Source organism: Desmodus rotundus, chromosome 1, assembly GCF_022682495.2.
Source record: "Desmodus rotundus isolate HL8 chromosome 1, HLdesRot8A.1, whole genome shotgun sequence".
Classification (NCBI taxonomy): Eukaryota; Metazoa; Chordata; class Mammalia; order Chiroptera; family Phyllostomidae; genus Desmodus; species Desmodus rotundus.
In genome coordinates, this window is record NC_071387.1 from 168,214,198 (window position 1) to 168,240,021 (window position 25,824).

A 25,824-nucleotide genomic window follows, 5' to 3' on the forward strand; every position below is an offset into this window, starting at 1 on the left:
TTGCTGGTATAAATACAAAATACCACAGGTCTGTGAATAAGTTCGTTTTGTTATAACATTGACTAGATGCCACAGGAACTTAATTCTTGTTTACATCAATTAACCTAGCTTATGGTAAAAATGGTTTAGTTATACAAAGTTTCACTTAAAGTCACAGAACCTATCAACAAGGTTGAGGACTTGCTGCAGTACAATCCCTCCAGAGAGAAATTTAACAATGTCTAAAAAAAAATATGTATGTGTTTAACTCTTCCACCCAGGAATTCTACTTCAAAGAATTTACCCCCAAAATACACCCCTCAAAATTAAAAAATATGTACAAAACAAAATTATTCACCAAAGATTATCAATAACTCAAAATTATGGTAAAGTACCTAAATATCCAAGCATAGTTGAATAAACTATGATATATACAAAAATAGAGTAGTACACAGCTGTTAGAAAAACATTTTTATGGTCTGATAATGAGTGACTTCCAAGAAATACTACTAGCTAAAAAAAGTACAAAAGAACATATATAGTATAGTATCTTTTAAGTAAGAAAAAAGGAAAATTAAAACAGTCATATCTGCTTATATTTATGAAAAAAAAACACTGGAAGAATAAATCAAAACAAAGTTGGTCATCTACCAGGCAAAGCGAGGAAGTAGAAGGAATACAAGAGGAAGGGGCACTTCTCTAAGTATGTCCTTGTCATTACATAAGAGAGTATTTCTACTTTCAGAACACAGGATTTTCATTCTAATTTGCATCAGAATGAGACTATTTTGAACACTTCTTATGTTTAGACACCATTTTTATTTCTTTTTATGAAAAGTGCCTGTTTTTAATTAATGCTCTTTTCCTACAGGGTGTTTGCTTACCTTTTATACTGATTTGTATAAAAAATTTATGATGGAAAGTAATTAGCCCCTTGTTACATGTCTTGTAAATACTCTCTGCCAATTTATCTTTAGTTATTCAAATCTTCTACTGGATATTTTTTTCTAATTTTATAAGTTTTTTATTTCTACACAAATTTATCAATCATTTCTTATATGGCATAGGAATTTTGTGTCTTTTTTAAAAGCCCTTTTCTAATTCCAGATACATACTGACTAAAGTGCAAAATTGTTCATACTGGTCATTATAGAATAGTATCAAATTAGCAGAGAGAATTAGAAATGTTTTATTTAGGGAGCATATATAAAATAAAACATGAAGTACTAAAGGATTTTATGCAATGTTGCAATCATCAAACAAATGCTATATACACAGTTAATTCAGAAATAAAATAAATGCATGAGTACTAAAAGTAAATGGCAAACACATCTGCTGGCTTTTTCATTAACTAATAAACCAAGCGTATCAAAACAGGCAAGTGGTAACTCTAAAAACACTCTAATGATTCCTAGAGCTCATTAGGAGGCTATTTCATTATTTTCACTATAAATTTATTAACAAACCATAGTTTTCTAATTTTAAAGCTAAAATATGAAACAAAGTACTAATTTTATCTTAATACAAAACACAACATTTCATAAAATACCTAGTTCTTTATTCTGGTACAACCATTATGCTGTAAAAGATGAAACTGTTTTGGGGCCAAAAGAAACAATAATTACGCAAGCAAAAACAATAAGCAGAGGAGATGAAGAGCCTGACTCCTACACTTAGCAACAGGACCAGTGTTTGAGGAGCAATCTGAAATTGAGGAGCAAATCCACCATTTGGTAAATCTACTCTTCCACTGTAACCACAGAGAGCTCCATTTGATATCTTCTTTAATTATATAAAAATATATTTAAATAAGGAATAAAAACAAAGTTTCTTTAAAACAAAATAAAAAGCACAAAAAGTACTAATAATGGTTATTTTTTCTAAAATGACAATCTCTTAAATAAATACAGGAACAGATAAAGTACTATTTTTAATAGATCTAAGACTAAATTAGTAAAGCACATTTCAAAATAAGGTATGCAGAATTGAGATCTGGCATATTTCTCAAGAAAGAGCAATATGCTGTGGCACCACTCCAATTTTAAAAGTTAAATGTCCACTTGTCAAAGATAGTTAGAAACACCTTCTACTTAATAGGAAAGCATCTGGCAATATAAAGCCAGAAGTACATATACTTTAATAATGAATTTACAACAACATGATTAGTATTTTTCTTGGAAAGATGTATAAACAACTAAGCCCAAATATGTTGGGTATTTCCTAATGAAAATGGCTAATTTAACTTGTTTATATCCAAGTAAAATCTACTTACAAGTGAATCTGCATCAGGGCATTCCCTATTAAAACAAACAAAGTATTAGAAATAGCCAACTATTAGAACTGTCTGATAATAACACTTTATTGAAAGTGTTCACCTTGGTATGTAAGCATAAATTTTTTTCAAACTCTATAAAAATACATACAGAAATTATCTTGTGAAGATTAAAATACGCCAAATGATTTTAAAATTCAAAAGAAAGCATTCCTGTACCCATAATACATGACAGAATAAAATACAAGTATTTTTAAAACTACTTTCAAAAGCACCTCTTTCCCATGAATATACACATGAATCTTATCAAGGAAGCTGTCAGTCTTATAAGGATTTCTAGTGACCTTTAATTCTTCAGGGAGATAAAGTGTAAAAAAAAAGTTTCCTTCAGAGGAGAAAGCCTGCCTTGGTAAATAACATGTCTACATAAATTTTCAAAATTTTAAAAAAAGTCTTCACTTGCAAAACTGAAGTTTAAAGTGTACTACTTTCTGTAAGCTAGTCTATATAAAAATCAAAACCACCTTTTAAAAAAAGATTTTATGTATTTCTTTATTCTTAGAGAGGAGGGAAGGGAGGGAGAAAGAGAGAGAAAGAAACATGGATGCTCCCCAACTGGAGACAGAACCTACAAACCAGGCTTGCGCCCTGACTGGGAATTGAACCAGAGACCTTTTTCGCTTTGCAGGACAGATCCCAAAAGAGCCATACCCATCAGGGCAAAATCAGAACCACTTTTCTCCAAATTTCTTAAATAAGTAATTAGACTTCTATTTGGAATAGTTTTCTAGTCTAATGTAATATGTAGTTCAGAACTGGTATTTTATCATTTAACTGATAAACAAATATGACTGGATATACTGTAAATTAGTAAAAACTTATTTTAAATGTAAAACTAAACCATAATAACCAACCTTCTCAATTAACAAAATAGAGACCTAAAAATGTGAAATAAAAGACATTGAAGCCATGAGGAATAAGGTTAGAATAATTTCTATGTATACATTCTAAAACAAATTTATAAACAAAAATTACAGTGCATACTTAAAAGGCATTTGGATTAGTTACATAATCTTTGGCTTGAGACTGATAATGCACATTATGTCAAAATGTGGCATTTTAACAGACTGAAAATATAGCATTTATGTTCACCTTAAGAGCCAAATTAACAATAAAAAGCACTAAATTAATATCTAAGATAGACAAGTAACTCTATCTACCCAAAGACTAAGCACAAACCAGGATAATCTATAAATTGAAGAATTTTGTTATAGGAAAATAGAATGGAATAGACTGAATAAATGAAAAAAGAGTGAGATGACTGCACTGCTTTTAATCCCATTAAATCATCAAAAGGTCAGGGTAAATGCAAATCCCATATATCTTTATATTCACTTAAAATTACAATTTTGAAAAAGAGCTTCCTTATTATTGGTAAATGAGAAAAACCAATGGACAACACTCTGCTGTGTGTAATGCACATTTTTTTGCCTAAATTTTTGAGGGAAAAGTAAGGATGCTCCTTATACTTGGGTATAGTGATTACATACCATGGGCATAATAATCCTGTGTATAATGTGCACAAAAACATGGGTGCACATTATACACGGAAGCACATTATACGCGGCAAAACACGGTACTCTGAGAAAATGTTCTACCAGAAAAGGCACTGTAATAATAAATTCAATCCCTCTACAGAATCAAATCAATTAAGATGTTAGAACATTTCTATTTTCCACCTTTTTAAAAAAGATACAGTTTAAAAATAAAAGCAAGCATAAAAGTTCCAGTTTATTGTCTGGCTTTAAGCCAGAACTCTTGGGTCTTTTTGTTAAAGTACTCTTCTGTTTGCCTTCATAGTGGGCACTAGGAGACCTGCAGATGAAGCCCAGGAAGAGCACACTCTAAGCAGGACCCCTCTTCCACAGCTGCTAGCATTTCAAAAGCCCTCAGGCTATGAGAATAAGTTTGCCAAGAGCCTTACGCATTTTAAGCAAAGTAAATTCTAACATTTTTTTCCTGCCAGGAAGTGTTGAAAGAAGGAAATCACGGTGAAGTGGTTTAAGAATAATTTTCTGCCCTAGCATTCTCACTGGTAAAAATATTTCAATATCCAAATAGCCTAATGATCACATTGGGAAATTACTCATCATGAGAAATTATTTGAAAATACATATATATAAAAATATTATAAAGCTCCCTGAATGAATTGCTGCAAGAAATATGTATTATAAAAATATTTCATTTACAGCCATTTCTTTTTATAATATAGTCACTAACAGATGAACTGGTGCACTAAAAACTTACAAATCAGAGATTAGGTCCCATTCCCCTTAGCAAAATACTTCATAAATGCTCAAAAGAGACATTTGCAGAAGAGATGCTAACTATAGATATAAATCACTTTGCAATTGGTCTTAATTTGTTAACCAAATATACCACTTGGGAGAGGGGAAGAAACAGACATTTAGAATGGTAGAAATTCTGAGAAACTCAGATGATAAGAATATAACTAAGTAGTAGGCAAAAACACCCACAGCACAAACTGTTCTCTTGTACTGCAAACATGAGTACTCATAAAAATATTAAATCTCATGAGAGTTCTGATTATGTTAGAAAAGTAAGGATTTTAAACAAATCTTCAGCCAAGTCAAGGAATCACTTTAACACATTTACTTAAGTGTGTCTTCAATCCAAATGGGTTGGGTAATTATGAAAAGAAAAAACTCTTTAATTCCAGTTTGTCTCTGGTTAATTACAGCTCAATGACTGTCAACCCCAAGTATACCTTACAATCACATAGGCTGCTTAAAACAAAACAAAACAGAAATTATGCTGTGGCTTCTCAACCGAGAATCTGGATTTGGTCTGAGATGGGACCTAGCATAGATATATTTATTTTAATTTCCCAGGTAGTTCTCATGTGTAGTCAAGGTAGCAAAACCTCACCTAATACCAGTTGAAATTCTTTTATGCTAAATTTTATGTTCTTTGCATACTACTTTCTTATTTTTGAAAAAGGTAAATCAAATTTATATTCCATCCTTCATCTAAAAATGATGGCTAGTATAAATGTTCAAACATGTCAGCACTTTTTTCCCTCCCACATTTAACATTTTCCACTTAGGCATAACAGATGGTCCAACTTGATACTCTTCGACTGATACCCTACAGTGTACAGATGCTCCTCGATTCATGATGGGGTTATGTCCCAATAAACCCATTGTAAGTTGAAAATAATGTAAGATGAAAAATGCATTTAATACAATAGCCTACTGAACACCATAGCTTACTTAACCTAGCCTACTTTAAATATGCTCAGGCACTTACATTAGCTTTCAGTTGGGAAATTATCTTGAGTTTCAACTCAAGAGTATTTGCCTTCCTCTTCTCACCAGAGGCAGGAGATACAGATGGGCATTTTGTAGACATGATAGGATGCAAAAACACAAAACACAATATCTAAAAAACGCTGGCACCACTGTACACTGTCGTGTACCAGTTATTTAATCTCATGATCTAAGGGCTAACTGGGAGCTGTGGCTGGCTGCCACAGCCTAACATCACGAGAGAGTATTATACTACACTTCTCTAGCTGGCAAAAGGATAAGAATTCAAAATTCAGACTACAATTTCTACTGAATGTGTACCACCTTCACATCATTATAAAATCGAAAAACCATAAATTAAACCATCGTTGAGTCAGGGACCATCTGTACTATGTTGCTAGTGTTTTTGGATATTGTGTTCTGAGCATATTTAAGGCTAAGCTGTGATGTTTGCTAGGTGTATTAAAAGCATTTTCGACTTACTGTATTTTCTGTCATGACAGGTTTATGAGGAGGTAACCCCACTGTAAGTCGAGTAGCATCTGTACATAAACACTATGTCCCTGCATGGTTAGAGTTGTCTAGAAGGATTTTCATCAAATTGTTGACTGTGGGTTTTTCTTACACATCACGACTTAGAAGAATTTTTAGCTTTCCGTGGGTTTTTAATATTCTAAAATATGCATATTATCTTACAGAGTATCTTAAAAGTTTCGATTTTAAGACACTAAGGCTTTCATCTTAAAATTTTAAAATAAGTGAATACTTTTAAGTAAAATCAGAGAAGCTGGCAAATGTATTTAGAAAAGTTTGTATTTTTCACTCCTCAGACATACATAATTTGAATTATTTCCAGAAGAAATTTTCCTTTTTCAAACTCAAAACAATCATTTAATTATTTATAACAACAGAAAGGATTTTAACAATATTTAATATACTTACACAGACTCTGCATCCTTTTCCTTTTTAATTATTCCTGGCAAACCAAACGTCTTTCTTTTCCGTGGTTTTATACCTTAAAATAAAAGTGTATTGTTACAGAAACACAACTGTTCCTAATAAATATATTAAATTTACAAATACATCTTATATCTTGACACATAATTTACTCATTAACTGTTGATACTAAATTTGGATGAAAGAAATAAATGTATTTATTGCTAAACCCTAATATTTAAATCAGAGTTATAGTCTGTTTAGACTTATCTTAATGTAGCACAGCCTACTATGCACCCAAAGGCTTTAGAACATTCACTCAATCAATGAAATTCTCTTTTCCTTTCTAAGTATTCCCCAAGTCACATCAGGTAAAATAAGCATTTGCAGATATCTTAAAACTTCCCAGAAAGTATGCTATTCACTATATTGGACTTTATTATAAATACAAGTCAAATCATGCTTCCTGCTTAGAGGGTCACAAAATATAAGTATGTTGTTTTCAATAAAAAGATGACACAATGGGTCCACTGACAGTAATAACATGGAAACTTATAATATGGCGTTCATGTTATCTCTAATATAAGCAATGTTAAAAGTGGATCCTACAATAAATGAACAAATATAATTTTTGTTTTGCCTAATATGGCAGTTCTTCCTACTCTTCTTGTATGACAAATTAAGGTCTAAAGGTCAGTCATGCTATTAAATTATTGATGGAATTCAGCACTTAAAGCTTATTTGCTTACTCTATGAGAACTAGAGCATACCTAAGCTAACTTCTCATCTTATAGATGAAGAAACTCAAGGGTATTTTTGTTTTTCTTTTTTTTTAAATTAGTGGTATATAACTAGTAAACACTATAAGCCAGGATTATAATTCAGGTGTCTCAGAAGAATGTACTTGCATTTAAGCAAAACAAACTCCCCAAACCATACGTTTGTACAGCACATTATAATATTTTAAAAATCAAATACAGTGTTATTCTCAGAGTATTATTTACTGTCTACATTTTATAGTAACAAAAACTGAAGGACAGAGAATTTAAATCATCACTGCTCTCACAGAGCTAGTAACTATAAGAAGCGTAGGCCCCAGAGCTCCTGACTACTCCAATAATAACCTTGCACACAAGAGCAAACCATTTCTCTGAATTCCTATACAGGTCTTAGAAAAATCAGAATTTTGCTTTCAAATTATATCCAGTTGCTCACAAAGTAAGATATATAAAACATGATGAAAATAGAAGGCATCTCTTTGGTTTCATATTATGAAAAACATCAATTTAAACAGAGTGTGGACCCTTTCTCAAGTCAAAGCATCACCCATCGGAATGATGGTAATATTAACATTAATGAATAACCCCATTGATTACCAAAGCATTACCTACTATAGGACAAGCACTATATATTAATGTGCAGTAATGTGTTTCATATCTATGACATTAGAATGTTTAAAAATGGGTGTCAACGAAGAAAACAATCGCAATGTGTATTTGAAAACAAGTGCATTTACATTTAATCTCTTAAAATGTGTATTCTAACCAATAATAATTCTTTCGGCTAACCTACTGCTTATTGATTAAGTAAAGATGAGATTCTGCATATTCAGATTTTTTTTCATCATTTCATATACATGCTGACACCAATGGAGAGCAGCCCCTCTTTATTTGTTCAATAAACAGAAGACATTAGCTAGTTGCCACACATCACAGCTGGTCAACTTACCTTCCACTGCACTAGCAGGATCACATTCTTCAAATTCGATAAGGCCTAAAAAATATATATGTGTATATCAATGAACAGCTGCTAGTTTAAAAGTAAAAGCTGGTAGAAAACAATCGTATCAAACCTCATTACAATAAAGCTGATCATTAAACAACATGGATTTGAACCGTGCAGGTCCACATTTATGTGGATTTCTTTCCAATAAATGCCTTTGCTGTTTTTAATTCACAGTTGGGAGTTCACAACTGAGGGCCAACTGTATGCATTGATCTACACCACTTTGTACCACTTTGTATAAGGGACTTGAGCATTCACACATTTCAGTATCCTTGGGGGTCTGGGAACCAATCCCCCCGAATACCAAGAGACAACTTAAGTTTCAGGGGAGTAAAGCTGTATACAGATCTTCAACCATGTGAGGGTCAACACCACCAACCTCCACATTGTTCAAGGGTCAACTGTATCTTCTGAAAGTTCTGAACTGTGTTCCAGTGCCATGTGATAGTATTAATTAAAATAACAGTAATAAATTTAAAAATCAAGTAATCCTAACAGTTTTTTAAAAATGGAGACTAGCCTATTAATATGATCACAATTTACTGAAAGCCCTTTATATACAAGGTATGTCTGGATAAAGTCCAGCTGTTGTTAAAATTACAAGAATGGTTTGCACAAAATCAATGTGATGTGCATGAGTGAACAACAATGACTTCACTGTACTAGTCAGTGAGGGTGGTAGATGCCATTGAGTGAGCACGTGTACTGTGTGGCTGTCACATTCTAAATGACTGAGCGAGCAGAGCAACGGATCTGCATCAATTTTTGCAATAAGCTTGAACATTCCTCCACAGACACTATTCAGATGATTCAGAAGGCTTTCAGGGACGGTGCAATGAATGCGGTGCAAATGAAAGTGTATCACAAATGCTTTAAAGATGGTCAAAAATCTGTTGAAAATGATCCACTTTCTGGAAAGTCTACAATAAGCAGAACACCTGAGAACATTGAATGTATATGGGCTGCAATCAACAAAGATTGGTGACTGACAGTCCGAGAACGAGAAGCTGATCTCGGGATTCTGAAAACTACTGTGTCCAAGATTTGGACACAGGATCTTGGCATGAAATGTGTTGTGGCAAAATCTGTTCTGCAGCTTCTGCTATCAGAGCAGAAGGAACATTGTGCTGCAGTTGCTAATGACTTGATTCAGACCACTACCAACGGACCAGATTTCCTCAAGCAGGTCATAAATGGAGATGAATGGTGGGTCTACAGCTATGATCTAGAAACAAAGGCCCAGTCGTCCCAATGGAAGTCATCTGCTTCTCCATGCCAAGAAGGAATACCAAAGTCGCAGCAAGATCAAGACCACGTAATGGGTTTTTTTGACTGGGAAGGTGCTGTCCATCATGAGTACGTCCCTCCAAGCCAAACAGTTAACAAGGAACTCTACCTCAATGTTCTTCATTGGTTGAGAGATGTAATACAACAAAACAGCTATGGCTATGGGCAACTAGTGATTGGCAGCTTCATCAGGACAACACACCTGCTCGTGCATCATGTGTTATGCAGAGTTTTTTGGCAAAATATCAAATCACCCCCGTGACTCAGCCCCCCTACAGCCCAGATTTGGCACACTGTGACTTCTGGTTTTTCCCAAAACTAAAATCACCTTTCAAAGGGACGATATTTCAGACCATCCAAGAAAATATGATGGGACAGTTGATGGCAATTGGGAGAACTGTGTGAGGTCCCAAGGTGCCTACTATGAAGGGGACTGAGACATCATTATCCTGTGGACAATGTTCCTTATATCTTGTATCTTCTACAATAAATGCCTCTATTTTTCCATATTGTGTGGCTGGATACTTTCTGTACAGGTATAAAAATAAGTCTAGAAACACTTTGACATCACCTTAGCAAATACAGTATATATTCTTTGAAGATTTTCAGATATCTTTACACATGTAAAAATACTAGAGGCATCCCTTAACACTATAAAATTAATCCCTTTAAATAAAATTCTACTTTCCCCCCCTACAAAACCTTTTTCCTATACCAGATATAATTTTGATGATCCCCTTAAAATCCACTTGAAATAGGAAAATGTCCAATAAAAATAAACTATTCAAAATGACATCTTGAAATATAAGATGTCAAATCCTTTCAAATTATATATATTTAATTTTTTTAAATGAGTTCCACCCACCCATACATAAGCTTTTCTATAAAAGATTCGAATACTAACAGTTTGTGGTATAATAAAACTAAATATATCATTTAAAAAATACATGAAATCATGCATGAAAAAAGATTTTCTTTTCAAATGGCATATGCTCCACATGGCAAAGCTGTGTGTGCCTGGCTCAGTGCCAGTTGACAGGTCAGCTGAATATCAATGCACACTCTGATCACACCCGCAGCACATCACTTCTGAACTGTTTAACAAGTAGAAAGTTTATTCAGCATCCCTCAAATGCTGTCCAATGCCCATGACTCTGCTATTTAGTCACAAGACAAGTTACTCTTCCTGACAATATTAAAGCCACAGCAAGAGCCAGACAGAATAGTTTGCTACAACTGGAATTTCAACTCTTTTAGGCTCAATTAATTCCACTGTCAAAATAAGTAACTGCTCATAGCACTTAAGATTTTATACTGGGCCACAGTGCAATTTAGTTTGTATAAAAGTAAGACCACTGTGGCTCTGTCTCCTGGTGCTCTTTTATACATTATCTAAAAATGACATCATGAGTACAAATAAAGGCAGAAGAAATTAAAGACAGACTTCCAAGAGATCAATGATCTAAAGCAAAACAATTCTTACATACAATGCTTTAATCATCACATAGAAATAAATTACTGCTATCAAAAAAAAAAAAGTCAACAACCTAAAGAATTCATCCTACTCTAACTCAGATCAAAACTTTTACAGAATGTTATAAGAGAAAAGACTATTTATTTAACAGTAATCTTTAATCACCACAACTATTTTGTGGAATGATGTAAAGAATAAAAAATGTGAAATATTTAATTAATAGTTCCCATTGTTTTAGAATCAATTCTAAATCTCAGTCCATCAACAGGGCAAATCTGCAACTCTGTCTAGTTAAAATGAGCTTCAAAACTCAAATAATAAATCTGGGCTACTCAAATCAAGCATATTCCTGAATATGCCCAACTAAACCACAGAACACTTGGTTCCAATTAGAAGCCAAAGTGAAAGATACAAACATGCCCAGACCCCCAAAGTCTAACAAAAAGAATGACAGTGAAGGCTGTAGGGGAAGAGGCAGAGGGGCATGAGGGAGGAAAGAAAATTGGTGTGACTCATAGTAATGAGAGTCAATGACATTCTCCAGCTTGCTCCTGGGTCTGTGGAACGCAACACAGCCACATTCCTACATGCCTGGGAGGACAAACCAGGCAAACTAACATGAAAAAGGGCATCAAACTCCAGCTTGTAATGATACGCAAAGGGCATGGAGGCCCAAGTTCTGGTCTTACCATGTGCTTGCTGACTGATTACCTTGGACTAGTTACCTACTCCTTTGGAATCTAAGCCATATCATTTTTACAAATGATGAGGAATAACAATGGTATGTTTCATCATATTTGTTTTTTCTCTCTACACATATATGTATAGTTTTCTTCTTTCTTTGCTTGCCAAATCATTTCCAAGTTGCAATATTAATGTCTCTTCACTTCAAGAGTATTTATTTTAATAAAAGGCCCAAGGGAAAAATTCCTTCAATCCAATGGTCCCAAATCCCAACCTCTGCATCAGAATTACCAGGAGGGTAATGTTCAACCACAAACTGCTGGGCCCTACCCTCAATGTCCTATCTGGAAGGTACAGGCCAGTGTTCAAGAAACTACATTTGTAACAAATTTCCAGGTGATGCCCATGGTCCTGGGATCATACTTTTGAAAAATATAGACCCAGTGAACCCTTGGGTCCATTGCCAAATATTCAGTTAAGTCTAGAGAGTGTTTCTCCAATTTTACTGTGCATACAAGCTGCCTGGGAATCTTATTAAAACACAGATTCTGATTCAGTAGGCCAGGGGGAGGGTATGAAATTCTATACTTATAACAAGCATCCAGTGATATAGTACTCCAGGTTCTCAAAAATGGCTGCATATTACAAGCAGATGAGGAATTTTAAAATATAATGGTACCAAGGACCCACCTATACCAATGAAATCAGTGTTTCTGGGACAGTGCACTGTCTGTACATTTTTTTTTTTTTAAGAAAAGAGTAATGGCAAAGGAAAAAAATTTCTGTAAGTTTTTCTTATATGTACCCAAGGCTTGTGAACCAGTGACGAGTCAAACTTAGGAACCATGGTCTCAAAACAAATAAATGGAATTTTAACCATGGAATTTCAGTCACTGTAAAAACTTCCAAATTTTCATTTCCCCAAACACAGAATCTTAACACTGAAATATAATTTGCTCCTACATCCAAAATCTGACAGTGCCTCCATACCCCGAGACTGAGTCATATTTTCACCAGGTAATCCTGATAAAACCTTGGGCAATTATACCCAGCTCACTATCATCTCTTTTCTCTGGTGCCCTACCCCTTCCCCACAAGTGGTAGAGAAGCCATGTATGTACTGCATGACCTAGTCAGAACTGACTGGACTAGAAAGATTACCTGACTCAAGATTGACTTGAACCAGATTCTTTCTCTCAGAAATTTGGAAAGGGACAGAAACCTAGGTTAATTCTGAGCTGTGGCTGCCATTAAGAAAAAGTAAAAGTAGCTAGAAATTACTGGGAAGTCACCTTATGTCATGTGCCTGGAAGAGCAAAGAAAGCCATTCTACAGAATAACGATGATGATGGCTATGATGATGATAATAATGCCATAGAAATGCAGAGATCAAGTAAAGAAAAAACTCTGCCCCACCTAGTTTACCTATAGGTTTGGGTTTCTTTCTGGAACCATGGCTACATTTCTGATTTTGGATCCTTGGGATACCTTGGTTTCTTTCCATTAAATTTTCTTTTGAGTTCAAATTGGCTTGAGTTAGCTCTTTTCACAGACTGCAAAAAAACCCTGTAACTCTGTCCTGATTATTATGTGCATGTAAAAATTATCATCGGCTTACTTTACTTTTTTCTATTTTGCTTCCAGTGTTTATACATTTAACATTCTAATGGCTATTTTAAATAGAAAACTAAGCTTTCCTTAAAGCCTTTGCAAAACAGTTTAATCTTTACTTCACAATTCAGGGCTATTATTATGAGGACCAGCTACTCATAATAATATGAGCTACATACAATATGACTACAGATGTAGCTGGTGCAGAATGTCATATTAAATGGTTTCTGAACCCAAGGACAGCAGAATCAGATGTACAAGAAAGATTATGTATTGTTATGAGCTGCACCATTCTAATGTATTATGACATATCTGCTACTACACAAGAAATGTATTCTTTAACACAGGGTAGATAGACACATTCTGTGGTCAGATAGTAAATATTTTAGACTCTGTGGGCCATAAGGTCTGTCATATCTACTGACCTCTGCTGTTGTATGTAGTGTGAACGTAGCCACAGACAATACAGAAAAAAAATCTTTTATAGACACTCAAATCAGACTTTTGTAATTTTCAAGTATCACAAAATACTACTCTTCTTTTGATTACTTCCCTTAATCAATTAAAAATGTAAACCAATTTTTTACAGGCCTCACAAAAAAAGCAGAACTAAATCTGGTTCAATGGCCACCATTTGTCAACTCCTGTTCTAAAAGGTATAAAAACGAATCATCACCAGCTGGCATATACATCCCACAAGGTGCATTCTATGCCTCTGCCCCAGGTAGCCAGGACACAAAGGTGAAGGTGTATTCCTTCAGAGTGGAGTTTTTCTATTTAATTTCTTTTGAGGGTCCCCCTCTTTTACTTTCTTGTTTGTGCTAATCTAGGTTATCCTATCCCCTAATCATTATTCTTCTTTCCTCTTTCTCTGGTCATTCCCCTTGCTATGAAAGAGAAAAACTGACTTCTGGTCAAGATGGCAGTGTAGGCAGACACAGCTCGCCCATTCACACAACATCAAAATTACAACTAAAATATAGAACAATTATCATTCAGAACCATCAGAAATAGAGCTGAATGGAAGTCTGACAACTATGAAGTCGAGTTGAATGGAAGTCTGACAACTACAGAATTAAAGAAACCACATCTATCCAGACTGGTAGGAGGGGCGTAGATGCACAACAGGCTGGTCCTACACCCACAGGTGGTGGATAAAAACTCGGGAGGGATATCTTGGGAGCAAGGTGTCCCAAATCCACACCAGGCCCCCCAGCCCAGGGCTCCAGTGCCAGGAAGATGAGTCCCCACAACTTCTGGCTGCAAACACCAGTGGGCACTGAGTTGGTGGAAGCAACTTCTGGAGCCCCAAGCAGTTCCTCTTAAAGAACCCACACACGGACTCCCCTACTCAGACTCATTCCCTCTGAGTTCCAGCACTAGGGTAGCAGCTTGAAAAGCACCAGTGCTATGCAGGGAGAAACTGCAGTGTCTGGCATTAGGTGAGCAGGGGCCATTGTCCCTTTGCTTTAGCAAAAGACCTAAATGAAATGGAGATGGGCAATCTATCAGATGCAGAGTTCAAAACTCTGCATCTCCCCCAACAGAGCCCACAGGATGGTGCCACATCTGAGACTCAACCTGGCTAACACTGTCTGACCCACCTTGGAGATCCCCAGAGACTCTGCCCTACCCAACTTAGGAGCCCACCCAAGCTGCTTTTCCATATGAATGGCTGGTCTCTTGGCTCATGCTTCATAACTTCCTAAATCCTCTCAAATAAGCAGTAGCTGGCTTCATTGAGTCCCAGACCTGGCACTAGCAGCAGCCAGATTACAATCACAGTTTGGCTTCCCCTGGGAATCTCCAAGCCCAGCACATGTAGCAGCCATCTCAGATTGCTTTATAGCTTAGGCACGGTCCCCTGGGCAAAGGACAGATGGGGGTTGACCTTGGCCAGTACCACCTGGGAAACCCTGGGGCCAGTGCACCCAATAAACAGCTACAGACCATGTCAGGGCACCACTACCCTGCCCCTGCACAGTTGACCATCCATGGAGGGCGCAGGCTGGTGGTCAGCAGTCACAGCTAATCCTTGCAGTTGACTGGTCTGGGTAAATATCTCCATTGACCTACCAACAGCAACCGAGGCTCAACTATAACAGGAGGGTGTACTCAGCCCACACAAAGGGCACACCTTGAATACCCAGTTTGGGTGATAGGGGAGGCTGTGCCACTGGTACCTACAGGATACCTACTAGGCCACACTACCAAGACACAGAGTCAAATCTAATACATAGAAACAAACACTAGGTCACTGCCAAAATTGGAGACAAAGAAACATGGCCCAAATGAAAGAACAGATAAAAACTCCAGAAAAAGACCTAAATGAAATGGAGATGGGCAATCTATCAGATGCAGAGTTCAAAACACTGATTATAAGGTTGCTCAACGAACTTAGTGAGGGCCTCAACAGCATAAAAAAGATCCAGTCAGAAACAAAGGATACACTAATTGAAATAAAGAACAATTTACAGGGAAACAACAGTACAGTGGATAAAGCTGACAATCAAATCAATGGTTTGGAACATAAGGAAGCAAAATAAAACCACCAACCAGAACAACAAGGAAGAAGAATTCCAAAAAAAATGAGCATAGTGTAAGCAACCTGTGGGACAACTTCAAGAGGTCCAACATTTGTATCATAGGGGTACCAGAAGAAGAAGAGCAAGAAATTGGCAATCTGAAAAAACAGTGAAAGAAAACTTCCTTAATTTGGTGAAGACATGCAAGTCCAGGAAGCACAGAGAGTCCCAAACAAGATGGATGCAAGGAGGCCCACTCCAAGACACATCATAATTAAAATGCCCAAGGCTAAAGACAAAAAGAGAATCTTAAAAGCATCAAGAGAAAAGAAATTAGTTACCAGCTGGTTGTCAGATGGGAGGGGGGGTGTGGGAGGATGGATGAAGAGGTGAGGGGATTAAGTACAAAGAGGTTGACCTGGCTGGTGTGGCACAGTGGCTTGAGTGCCCGCCTGCAAACCACAGGGTTGCTGGTTCGATTCCCAGACAGGACACATGCCTAGGTTCTGGGCCAGGTCCCCAGTTGAGGGCATGCAAGAGGTAACCACACATCAATGTTTCCCTCTCCCTCTTTTTCCCTCCCTTACCCATTCTCTAAAAATAAATAAATAATTTAAAAATCTTTCCTTATTTAAAAAAAAAGTACAAATAGGTAGTCACAGAATAGCCATGGGGATGTAAAGTACAGTATAGGAAATGGAGTAGCCAAAGAAGTTACACACATGACCCATGGACATGAACAATGGTGGGGGGGATTGCCTGAGGGAGTGGTGCGCACTGGGTGCAGGGGGAGCAAAGGGCAAAAATCAGGCCAAATGTAATAGCATAATCAATAAAATAAAATTTTAAAAAAGAAAAACCAAGTAATCACAGGATATCTGGTGTGGTTTATGGGTCTTTGGCTCCTAGCTATTTTTAATTTTGCTTTCTACACAAGGTAGAAGTCTAAATCTGCTTCTCTGGTTTAAACAAAAATTGGTGGGGGTAGTGGTAAGTGGGCCTACTTACAGGTTTGATATTATTCCAAATCCTTGATGGTTCTGTAAAGATGGTCACTAGATTTTATTTTTTTTAATTATTTGCTTTACCCTACACTTTATTTATTTATTAATCCTCACCCAAGGATATGTTTATTTATGGGGTCAGAGAGGGAAGGGGGGAAGAGAAAGACAGAGAGAGAGAGCCCGCAGGTGGAGCGTGCACACAATCAGCCACCTCCCACAAGCATCCAAACCCGGGATGGAACCTGCAACCCAGGTATGTGACCTGACTGGAATCGAATAGGCAACCTTTTGGTGTATAAGATGATGCTCCAACCAACTGAGCCATCTAGTCAGGGATACCTTACACTCTAAATTAATAGCTAATGTACAAGCTAAAATATTCCAAATACTATCTAATCAATTAATTTCACTTAAGCAGTCTGACCACAGTAATCTCATTTTTCCTTTTGTGGCTAGTTGTTGAGGTTTTTTAAATCCTCGCCCGAGGATATGTTTGTTGATTGAAGAGAAAGAGAGAGAAACATGGATGTGAAAGAGAAACACTGACCAGCCACCTCCCATATGCATCCCAATTGGGGACTGAACCCGCAACCTAGATATGTGCCCTGACTGGTATCGAACCCGCAACCTTTGGTGTATGTGATGACGCGCTAACCAACCCACCTGGTCAAGGCTGGCTAACTGTTTCTTATATCACCTTTCTCAGAGTTTTCCTATTTCTATCTTCAAACATAGTGTAGTGTTTGGAAATCTAAAAATGGAAGCTATAAACCTATATTGCCATATAATGAAAATACAGATATGTTTTTGTTTAAACATATTACACACTGGCCTACGAATGTTTCACTTTAAGTTACTCATCCTTTTGTTTCCTATAAATAGAAAACTGCTTTACTTTTATGAATTATAAATAGCATACAGTAAAATCAGCAGAATGACTGTAAAACAGAAAACTTCAAAAATATGGATTCTTCCCTGACTGATGTGCCTCAGTGAGTTGAGCACCATCCCACAAACTGAAAGGGGGTTGGTATGATTTCCACTCAGGGCACATGCCTGGGTTGCAGGCCAGGTCCCCCGGGTCGGGGGAACGCAAAAGGCAACCAATGGATGTTCTCTCACACATCAATGTTTCTCTCTCTCTCTTTCTCCCTCCTGTCCCTTCTCTCTAAAAATAAATACAATCTTTAAAATATGTATGGATTTTAATCTCCTGTGGCAACTAAAATACATGAGAATAGGTAGAAATACTAAGATGATGTCATTAGAACATAAAACAGTATCAAAATTAGAAAACACCTATTTACTCATGACACTTTCACATCATAGGTGCTTCGACATTCCAAGCATCGTCCAATTACAATGACTCAAATCCCAGAAGAGCCACACAGTACTATAATTAAAATTAATTTCAAAAATAGTATGGAGGTTCCTCAAAAGTTTTAAAATCGAGCCAGCATAAGATCTAGCAATTCTGCTTCTGTGTATTCATTCAACTTAAAGAAATAAAATCACTATCTCAAAAAGATTTTTGTAGCCCCATGTTCACTGAAGCACTATTTACAATAGCCAAGACACAGAAACAACCTGTGTCCACTGACAGATGAACGAATAAAGAAAATGTAGTGTGTCTATTTATACAATGGAGAATTATTCAGCCATATAAAGAAACTCTGCAACTTATGACAACGTGGATGGAACTTGAGGGCATTATGCTAAGTGAAATAAGTCAGAAAAAGATACTATATGATCTTAATTATATGTGGAATCTAAATAAAAACCTCATAGAGAGAACACGTTGGTGGTTGCCAGAGGAGGAGAGTGAGGAGTGAGCAAAATGGGTAATGGTGATCCAAAGGTAAAACTTCTAGCTGTAAGGTTAAAAAGTCCTGGAGGTTTAAGACACAGCGTAGTGACTACACTTAGTAATATTTTACTATATATTTGAAAGCTGAGAAAGTAGTTCTTAAAAGTTCTTATCACAAGAAAAAAAAACCTGTATGTATGGGGATGGATATTAACTAAACTTATTTCGGCATTCATTTTACAATATGTACATATATCAAATCATTATAAATTAGTACAATATTGTATTTCAAGTATATATCAATAAAAAGTAATTACAAAAATGTTACTGCATATAATAAGTAGTATATAACAGTCTCTACGAATAGGAAAAAAATTTAATGCTCTCAAAGTGTTTGACACAAGATAACTGGAGACAAAATTAGGTTACATCTTTCAACAGATAACTGACTAAAAAAAGTAGTCATTTTTCAGCACAAGAGAAATAGGTTAACTTTTAGGTTTATGTAGTTTTTAAACAACTGGGCCTCTTTTTGAAATGTGTATTCTATAGGACTACAACCAATTTAGGAAGGAATTCATCCACCAGAGGGGGCCCTTACAAAACAGGAGAAATAAAATGTTAACAGCAATCAATAGTATACAAATTGAAGGTTAGAATACATCTTACAAAGTAAAATCCTTCAAGTCTATAAATTCCATATCCTCACATGTAAAATTGTGACTATTATTTTTCTGAAAAACACAAAATTTTCATCATTGCATTGGGCTACAAGACTCATTTGTTCATGTGTCCATAAGCTGAACAAATATACCGAGCTCTGTTCAGAAAATATCCAGTCATGTAATATGAAAAATAGACACATTTAGTGAAGAAGATACAAGAAACATTGTACACAGACTAATGACACCTCAGTCCCCTTCAAAGTAGGTACTATGGGACCTACTTTGGGTTCACTGGTAGCTGTTTGGATCAAGTCATTAGCAACTGCAGCACAATGTTCCTTCTGCTCTGGTAGCAGAAGCCGCAGAACAAATTTTGCCACAACACATTTCATGTCAAGATCCTGCATCAGAATCTCGGACACAGTAGTTTTCAGAATCCCCAGATCAGCTTCCAGTTCTCAGACTGTACTCTTTGTTGATTGCAGCCCATACATGTTCAACATTCTCAGGTGTTCTGCTTACTGCAGGCCTTCCAGAACGTGGATCATTTTCAACAGATTCTTGACCATCTTTAAAGCATTTGTGCCACACTTTTATTTTGTGCTGCGCTCATTGCACCGTCCCTGAAAGCCTTCTGAATCATCTGAATAGTGTCTGTGCAGGAATGTTCAAGCTTATTGCAAAAATTGATACAGATCCGTTGCTCTACTCGCTCAGTCATTTAGAATGTGACAGCCACACAGTACACATGCTCACTCAACAGGATCTACCACCCCCACTGACTAGTACAGTGAAATCATCATTGTTCACTCATGCACATTCCAGTCTACTCTCTTTGGCTGCAAGGTTATGTTGATGTTGTGCAAACCATTCTTGCAATTTTAACAATGGCTGGACTTTTTCCGGACAGGCCTATATGAAAGAGCTATAACTAGTCACCCACAGTAAGTCAATTAGAGAAATAATATTTATCCTTTCACTCAACCTCACAACCCCCCCTCCCTTTTTTAAGTTACTTCTAGGACCGCTTTTTGTGAAAGTCAGTAACAGTGTCAACAGACACAATGAAACAGTCACCTAATTCTGGGTCTAGTGATCCTAGGAAAGCCCACGCCATCACCATTCTTGGACTCTCTCTTACCATTTAGCTATAAAACTTTTCTACATATATTGGTATATCTTGAGGCAGTATATTTAAATTTATAAAGAAACAATATGCATTATTCGCTACTTATTAATCAAGACTATATTAATTTTTGAAAATAACATTTATTAAGTATTCAATAAGTGTAACTATCTCATGTAAACATCACAACCCATTGAGGTAGGTATTATTATTACCCCCACTTTACAGATTAAGGCATGAGGGCTTGAAGGTCTCAATGCTAGTAAAGAGTGGACTACAAACTACAAGGCTAAGTACTGTGCTGTGCCACAAATAAGAAAATGGAAATTTTTATTGAATTATAGATTCACATAGAGTTGTTTAAAAAAATACATGGAGATCCCTTGTATATTTGCCTGATTTCCTGTAACATTTTACCAGGCTGCAATATAATGTTGCAAACAAGATACTGATAGTTTACCAATCTTTTTCAGATTTCCATCTAAGGCATTTTTAACCAGGCAATACACCTTTGCTTTTATTTATGAACAACTCTAAATGCTCTACATAAAATTCAATTTGTTCGCCAATTGTTTTACTTCTCTTAACTGGTCTTCATTTATAATTTAATCTCTTCTGAAGGAATTTTAGTGTTTCTCACTGTTTCGTGGTTATGTATCTCAATGTCCTATTCTCTCTATATATGTAAACTTACTTAGTTCTATTCTAATTGCTCTAAATCATGAGCCTTGGAATCAAGAATCCTGGCATAATCCCAGCTCTGCCATGTACTAGTTTAGGCAAATCATTTAACTTCTCAACATTTCCCTCATTTGAAAAATAAGAACTACAGTACCTACCTTCAAAGAGTTGTTTAAGATCAAAGTTTGCCTGCACAGTGGTTAGCACAGTACATGGCACAGAGTTAAGTGCTCACTAAACTTTAACCGTAATTTACTATTCCCTCACCAAGACTTTTCGAAGAGCAAATCCATCCACTCCTACCCCCTTAATATGCTAACCTTACCATTATATGCCCATTTGTTCATTCATTCAACAAAAATGTCACAAGTACACAATTACCACAATTTAAGGTAGACAGCACCAATGCCAAGAAAAAAAAAAAAAAGTACTTTTAAAAGTTCCCTGGCACTTTTGATGGAGGAAATAACACCTGACCTGACTCTTTTAAAGAATTTACCCATTAGACAAATAAATGGGAAGACATGGCGTAGGGAAGGTGTGGCATAACATTTTCTGGAATAAGGACATGAGGGAAACTAAGGTACCAAGAGACAAGGAGGGGCTTGTACAGGAAAGAGCAAACAGTACAGGCTGGCTGCACTGAAGGGTATCTGTAAAACGAACAATGGAAAATAAAACTAAAGACTAGTCAAGGCCTGATCCTGAAAGGCTTTGAATCCAAGTCCAGAGTCTAAATTTCATTCTGTCTACAATGAAAAATCAAAGATGTATGAGTAGTACAATTATGAGTCCATTAATTGTACAGTCAAAACATGAATGTGCTGTAACATGTAAAATAGTCTGCTGTGCTAGTACTCACAAACCGGCTGCTGCAATTAATCAGGTTGGTAGAGACAGCATGGAAAGGTCTGATGGGAAAAACGACTAACATAACTGAGCCACCGTGATCTGAAACTTAATGAGTGGGAAGAAGAAAGCCAAGATGATTTAGATTTGAAGTGCTAGTTCTGCACTGAAGAAAAATGGTTCCTGGACTTCTCCCCAAATCACTTATCTATTCTCCTGAATTCCAAACCATACTTTAACTTCTTTACTGGTCTGAACTGTTTTTACCTGTGAAACAAATTATCTTGCAAGAACATGGTAGTGTAACTACTGAATAGAAATCTGCAATACTATAAGTATGATGAGCAGGAGAAGGGAATGAGTTACTTACTACATCTGACATATCATAACATGCTTATTAAAATAAGACTCAGAATACCGGTAAACATTTGTTCATAAAATAGGAGCCGGGATTCCTGTATACATTTGTTCACTGGTGTATCCCCAGTATCTAAAAACAGTGTCAGGAATACTGTTAGTGCTCAATTAATGTATATGTTGAATACCTTTTCATGAAGATGGTGCCCAAAGCAAAGCAGCCCCTGGCCCCCAAAGCTGAAGCCAAGGCAAAAAAAGCAGTGCTAAAAGGCACCCACAACCTCAGAAAGAATATCTGCATGTCACCCACCTTCTGGAGGCCTAAGACTCTGTGGCTCCAAAGGCAGCCTAAATATCCTCAGAATAGTGCCCCCAGGAAAAACAAGCCTGACCACTATACTATCATCAAGCCCCCTGACTACCCTGTCAGCCATGAAGAAGACAGAAGACAACAATACACTTGTGTGCATTGTGGATGTCAAGGCCAACCAGCACCAGGTCAAACAGTCTGTGAAGAAGCTCGTGACACTGATGTGGCCAAGGTCAACACCTGATCAGGTCTGATGGAGAGAAGAAGGCATATGTTCCACTGGCTCCAGACTATGATGCTCTGGATGTTGCCAACAAAATTGGGATCATCTAAACTGAGTATAGCTAGCTAGTTTTAAATACAAAAATTTTATACTGTAAGTATATTCATATATTTGTTGAATACGATGTGAATGAGAAAAGAAAAAAGGTATTAAAATTTTTTTTCTGAGCAGTGGTTACAGTTTTACTTTTTTTAAAAATTATTTTATTGTTATTCAAAGGTATTAAATTTTAAGAAACAGTCTTCATTGGCCTCAATGTTCTGAGCACTCAATATTCTCTCCTAGTCTTTCTCTCATTAAAATGGCCTTCTGTTGCTAACTTACCTTCAAAAATATAAACTGCAATATACTCATTTAGTAAAGGTTATAATAACCATTTTAAGTAACAGTAAATTATTAACCACTAAAGGTTAAAACAAAAATCTTAAGTATCATCAGACACAAAGTAAATGATACCTGACATTTTACACAAACTTTTAGGTATCTCTTAAGTTCCATTTTGCGGTTTTGGAATTTAAAGGCAAACACATTAGTTGCTGGATGGGAAATGTGAATACATTTCCTTGTGGAGTTTATCATCTTACCAGGTCTTTCCTTCCCAGTGCCTTTTGACTCAGCAAATTTTTGTATCAAGCTTTCAACTGTAGTGTTAGCCATGTTATTTATAAATTCTTCATGGACCTATTAATATGAGATAAAGATAAATTCTTTCTTTTTCCACAAATGCTTACTATATATAAGACAAAATTTCCCCAAAGCAATTAAAACTCATTACACCAACATATGTATTTTTTGATCCAGAGCCTTTGAGAATTTTCATGTATTTAACATGCTCCATTACCTAACTTACAGTGTTGGTAGATCTGTGGATACCAACCACTATTTACATGAACTCCTTAAGATATGGCTGCACAACCTTAAAAGTAAATGCAGTTTCATGTTCCCCTCTTGGAATATTTTAGAACATAATTCTTCTTCTTTTTTTTTTTTTATCACTTTGAATACTTCTTGCTAGCTCCTTCTTAGAACATAATTCTTATAATAAAAATGACACAGGCAATTAAAACTCTTATAGATCTTTAATAATAAAAAATAACAAACTTCATCTTTCTCTACTATATTTCAATGAATTGCAAATTGATCAAACACTTTTATATTTTTGGAAAATGTCTAAATACAAGTTCTGTAACTTACTGAAGATGTTCTAATTTTTAAAACAGAAAACTTTAAAAAATAAATATTTAAAAATTGGTAACTTCATAATTTTAATGTAAAGAGGACTAAACAGCTAATTTTAAAAATTAATTTGAATTATCATCCTTGGTGGCCAATCAAAAATCCAGTTTATTTTATATTTAATATATGTAAATATGTATTTTTTTACCTGAAATAATTCAGTAGCATGTTATGAGTTTTGGGTTCTTAAAGTGTCATAAATGAACATAAAATTTTCAAGAACAAGTTCAATAGAAATAAAAACTTACCTGGCCTATTTGCAAATGAATTTCTTTTATAGCATTTGACAAGGATCCTATAATTTCCTTTATGTGAATGAGATGAGTTTCTTCAATGTCTTGAAATTTCTGAGTAGCAAATATAAAGTTACATATATAAAATATATATCCACACATATATACATATATGCTGAAATCAAAAGACCTTTTAGAAGTTATCTCAATAGAGCTAACCAAATTTAGCCAGCTATTCATTATTATGTAATTTTAGCAATGCTTCTAGACGAATGGGTTTTAATAAACACACTGAAATAAAGCATGGAGAAAAGTTAACTTTTTGTCATGCCATTTCTCAGGCAAACATCATCCTTTCAGAGTTTGAAGATAATGCAAATTAAAACCTATAATCATGGTCAGAAAATAAGGAGACTCAGAAGATAAGAGTGTCATAAAAGCCAAGGTAGCAGTATTTCAAAAACTGAAAATCAATTAGTCACCAGAGCAAAAACTGCAGTTTATTTCTGAAGACTTTAAAATCTAGCCCACAGACTCTTAAAATGTCTTTCTAATCCTTGAAATGTTAATATGTAGTCTTCAAAAGATATATTCTGTGGTCAAATAAATGTGGGGAGCCTGTAAACTCACTGAGCAGTTTTCATCTGAAGGCGGAGATGCATGAAGACCACCTGGGGAATGTTTTTAAACTACAAAACAGATCTTCCACTACAACCTCGGGGGTGGGGGTGGAAAGAGGTGAGAAGGTTGGAAAAAATTCCCAGGTTATTCTGGTATTTATTCCCCAGTAAGAAAACCACTGCTAGACTTGGCCTCACAATAAATGTTAAAAACTTTGAAAATTACTAAAATAACAGAACTTGTTTTACTGTGTTTAACCCAGTGTTTTCCAAAATTCTTTGACCAAACAACCTTTTTGTTTTTCTTTGTCTATGAATATCTATTAATATCTCACAGAACGATATTTTCTCAAAACAGGATTTGGGAAATACTGAACTAGCCATTTTCTTTCTTTTTTTTTTTTAAGATTTTATTTATTTGTTTTTAGACAGAGGGGAAGGGAGAAAGGGACAGAAACATCAATGTATGGTTGCCTCTCGTGTACTCCCCACTGGGGACCTGGCCCACAACCCAGGCATGTCCCCTGACTGGGGACTGAACCAGCAACCTTTTGGTTCATAGGCCAGTGCTCAATCCACTGGGCCACACAGCCAGGGAAGCCATTTTCAAACAAAATACATTTGTCATTTCCATTGCACAGGCCTTCTCCTTTCCCCAAATTAAATCAGTTCTAAGAAATAGGCATAAATGTCTTGTTATTTTTCTTTGGTTAGTTTATTAAATTCCCTCACTCCATATTTAATGTTCAGTTTTCTTCAGCACTGAGTTCC

At 35.9% G+C, this 25,824-nt stretch overlaps 1 protein-coding gene across 2 annotated transcripts in view; it reads right to left on the reverse strand.

Moving 5' to 3' along the window:
• The window catches only part of FCHO2 (FCH and mu domain containing endocytic adaptor 2), a 113,776-nt gene that overhangs the window by 42,839 nt on the left and 45,113 nt on the right, over window positions 1-25,824 (reverse strand). For both annotated transcript variants that reach the window (XM_053912740.1, XM_053912732.1), the window contains exons 7-11: window positions 24,449-24,547; window positions 23,549-23,645; window positions 8,245-8,289; window positions 6,523-6,595; window positions 2,252-2,276 (exon numbers count right to left, since the gene is read on the reverse strand). In XM_053912740.1, coding sequence (XP_053768715.1) covers window positions 2,252-2,276; window positions 6,523-6,595; window positions 8,245-8,289; window positions 23,549-23,645; window positions 24,449-24,547 — 339 coding nt within the window. The remainder of the gene's footprint in view (window positions 1-2,251; window positions 2,277-6,522; window positions 6,596-8,244; window positions 8,290-23,548; window positions 23,646-24,448; window positions 24,548-25,824) is intronic.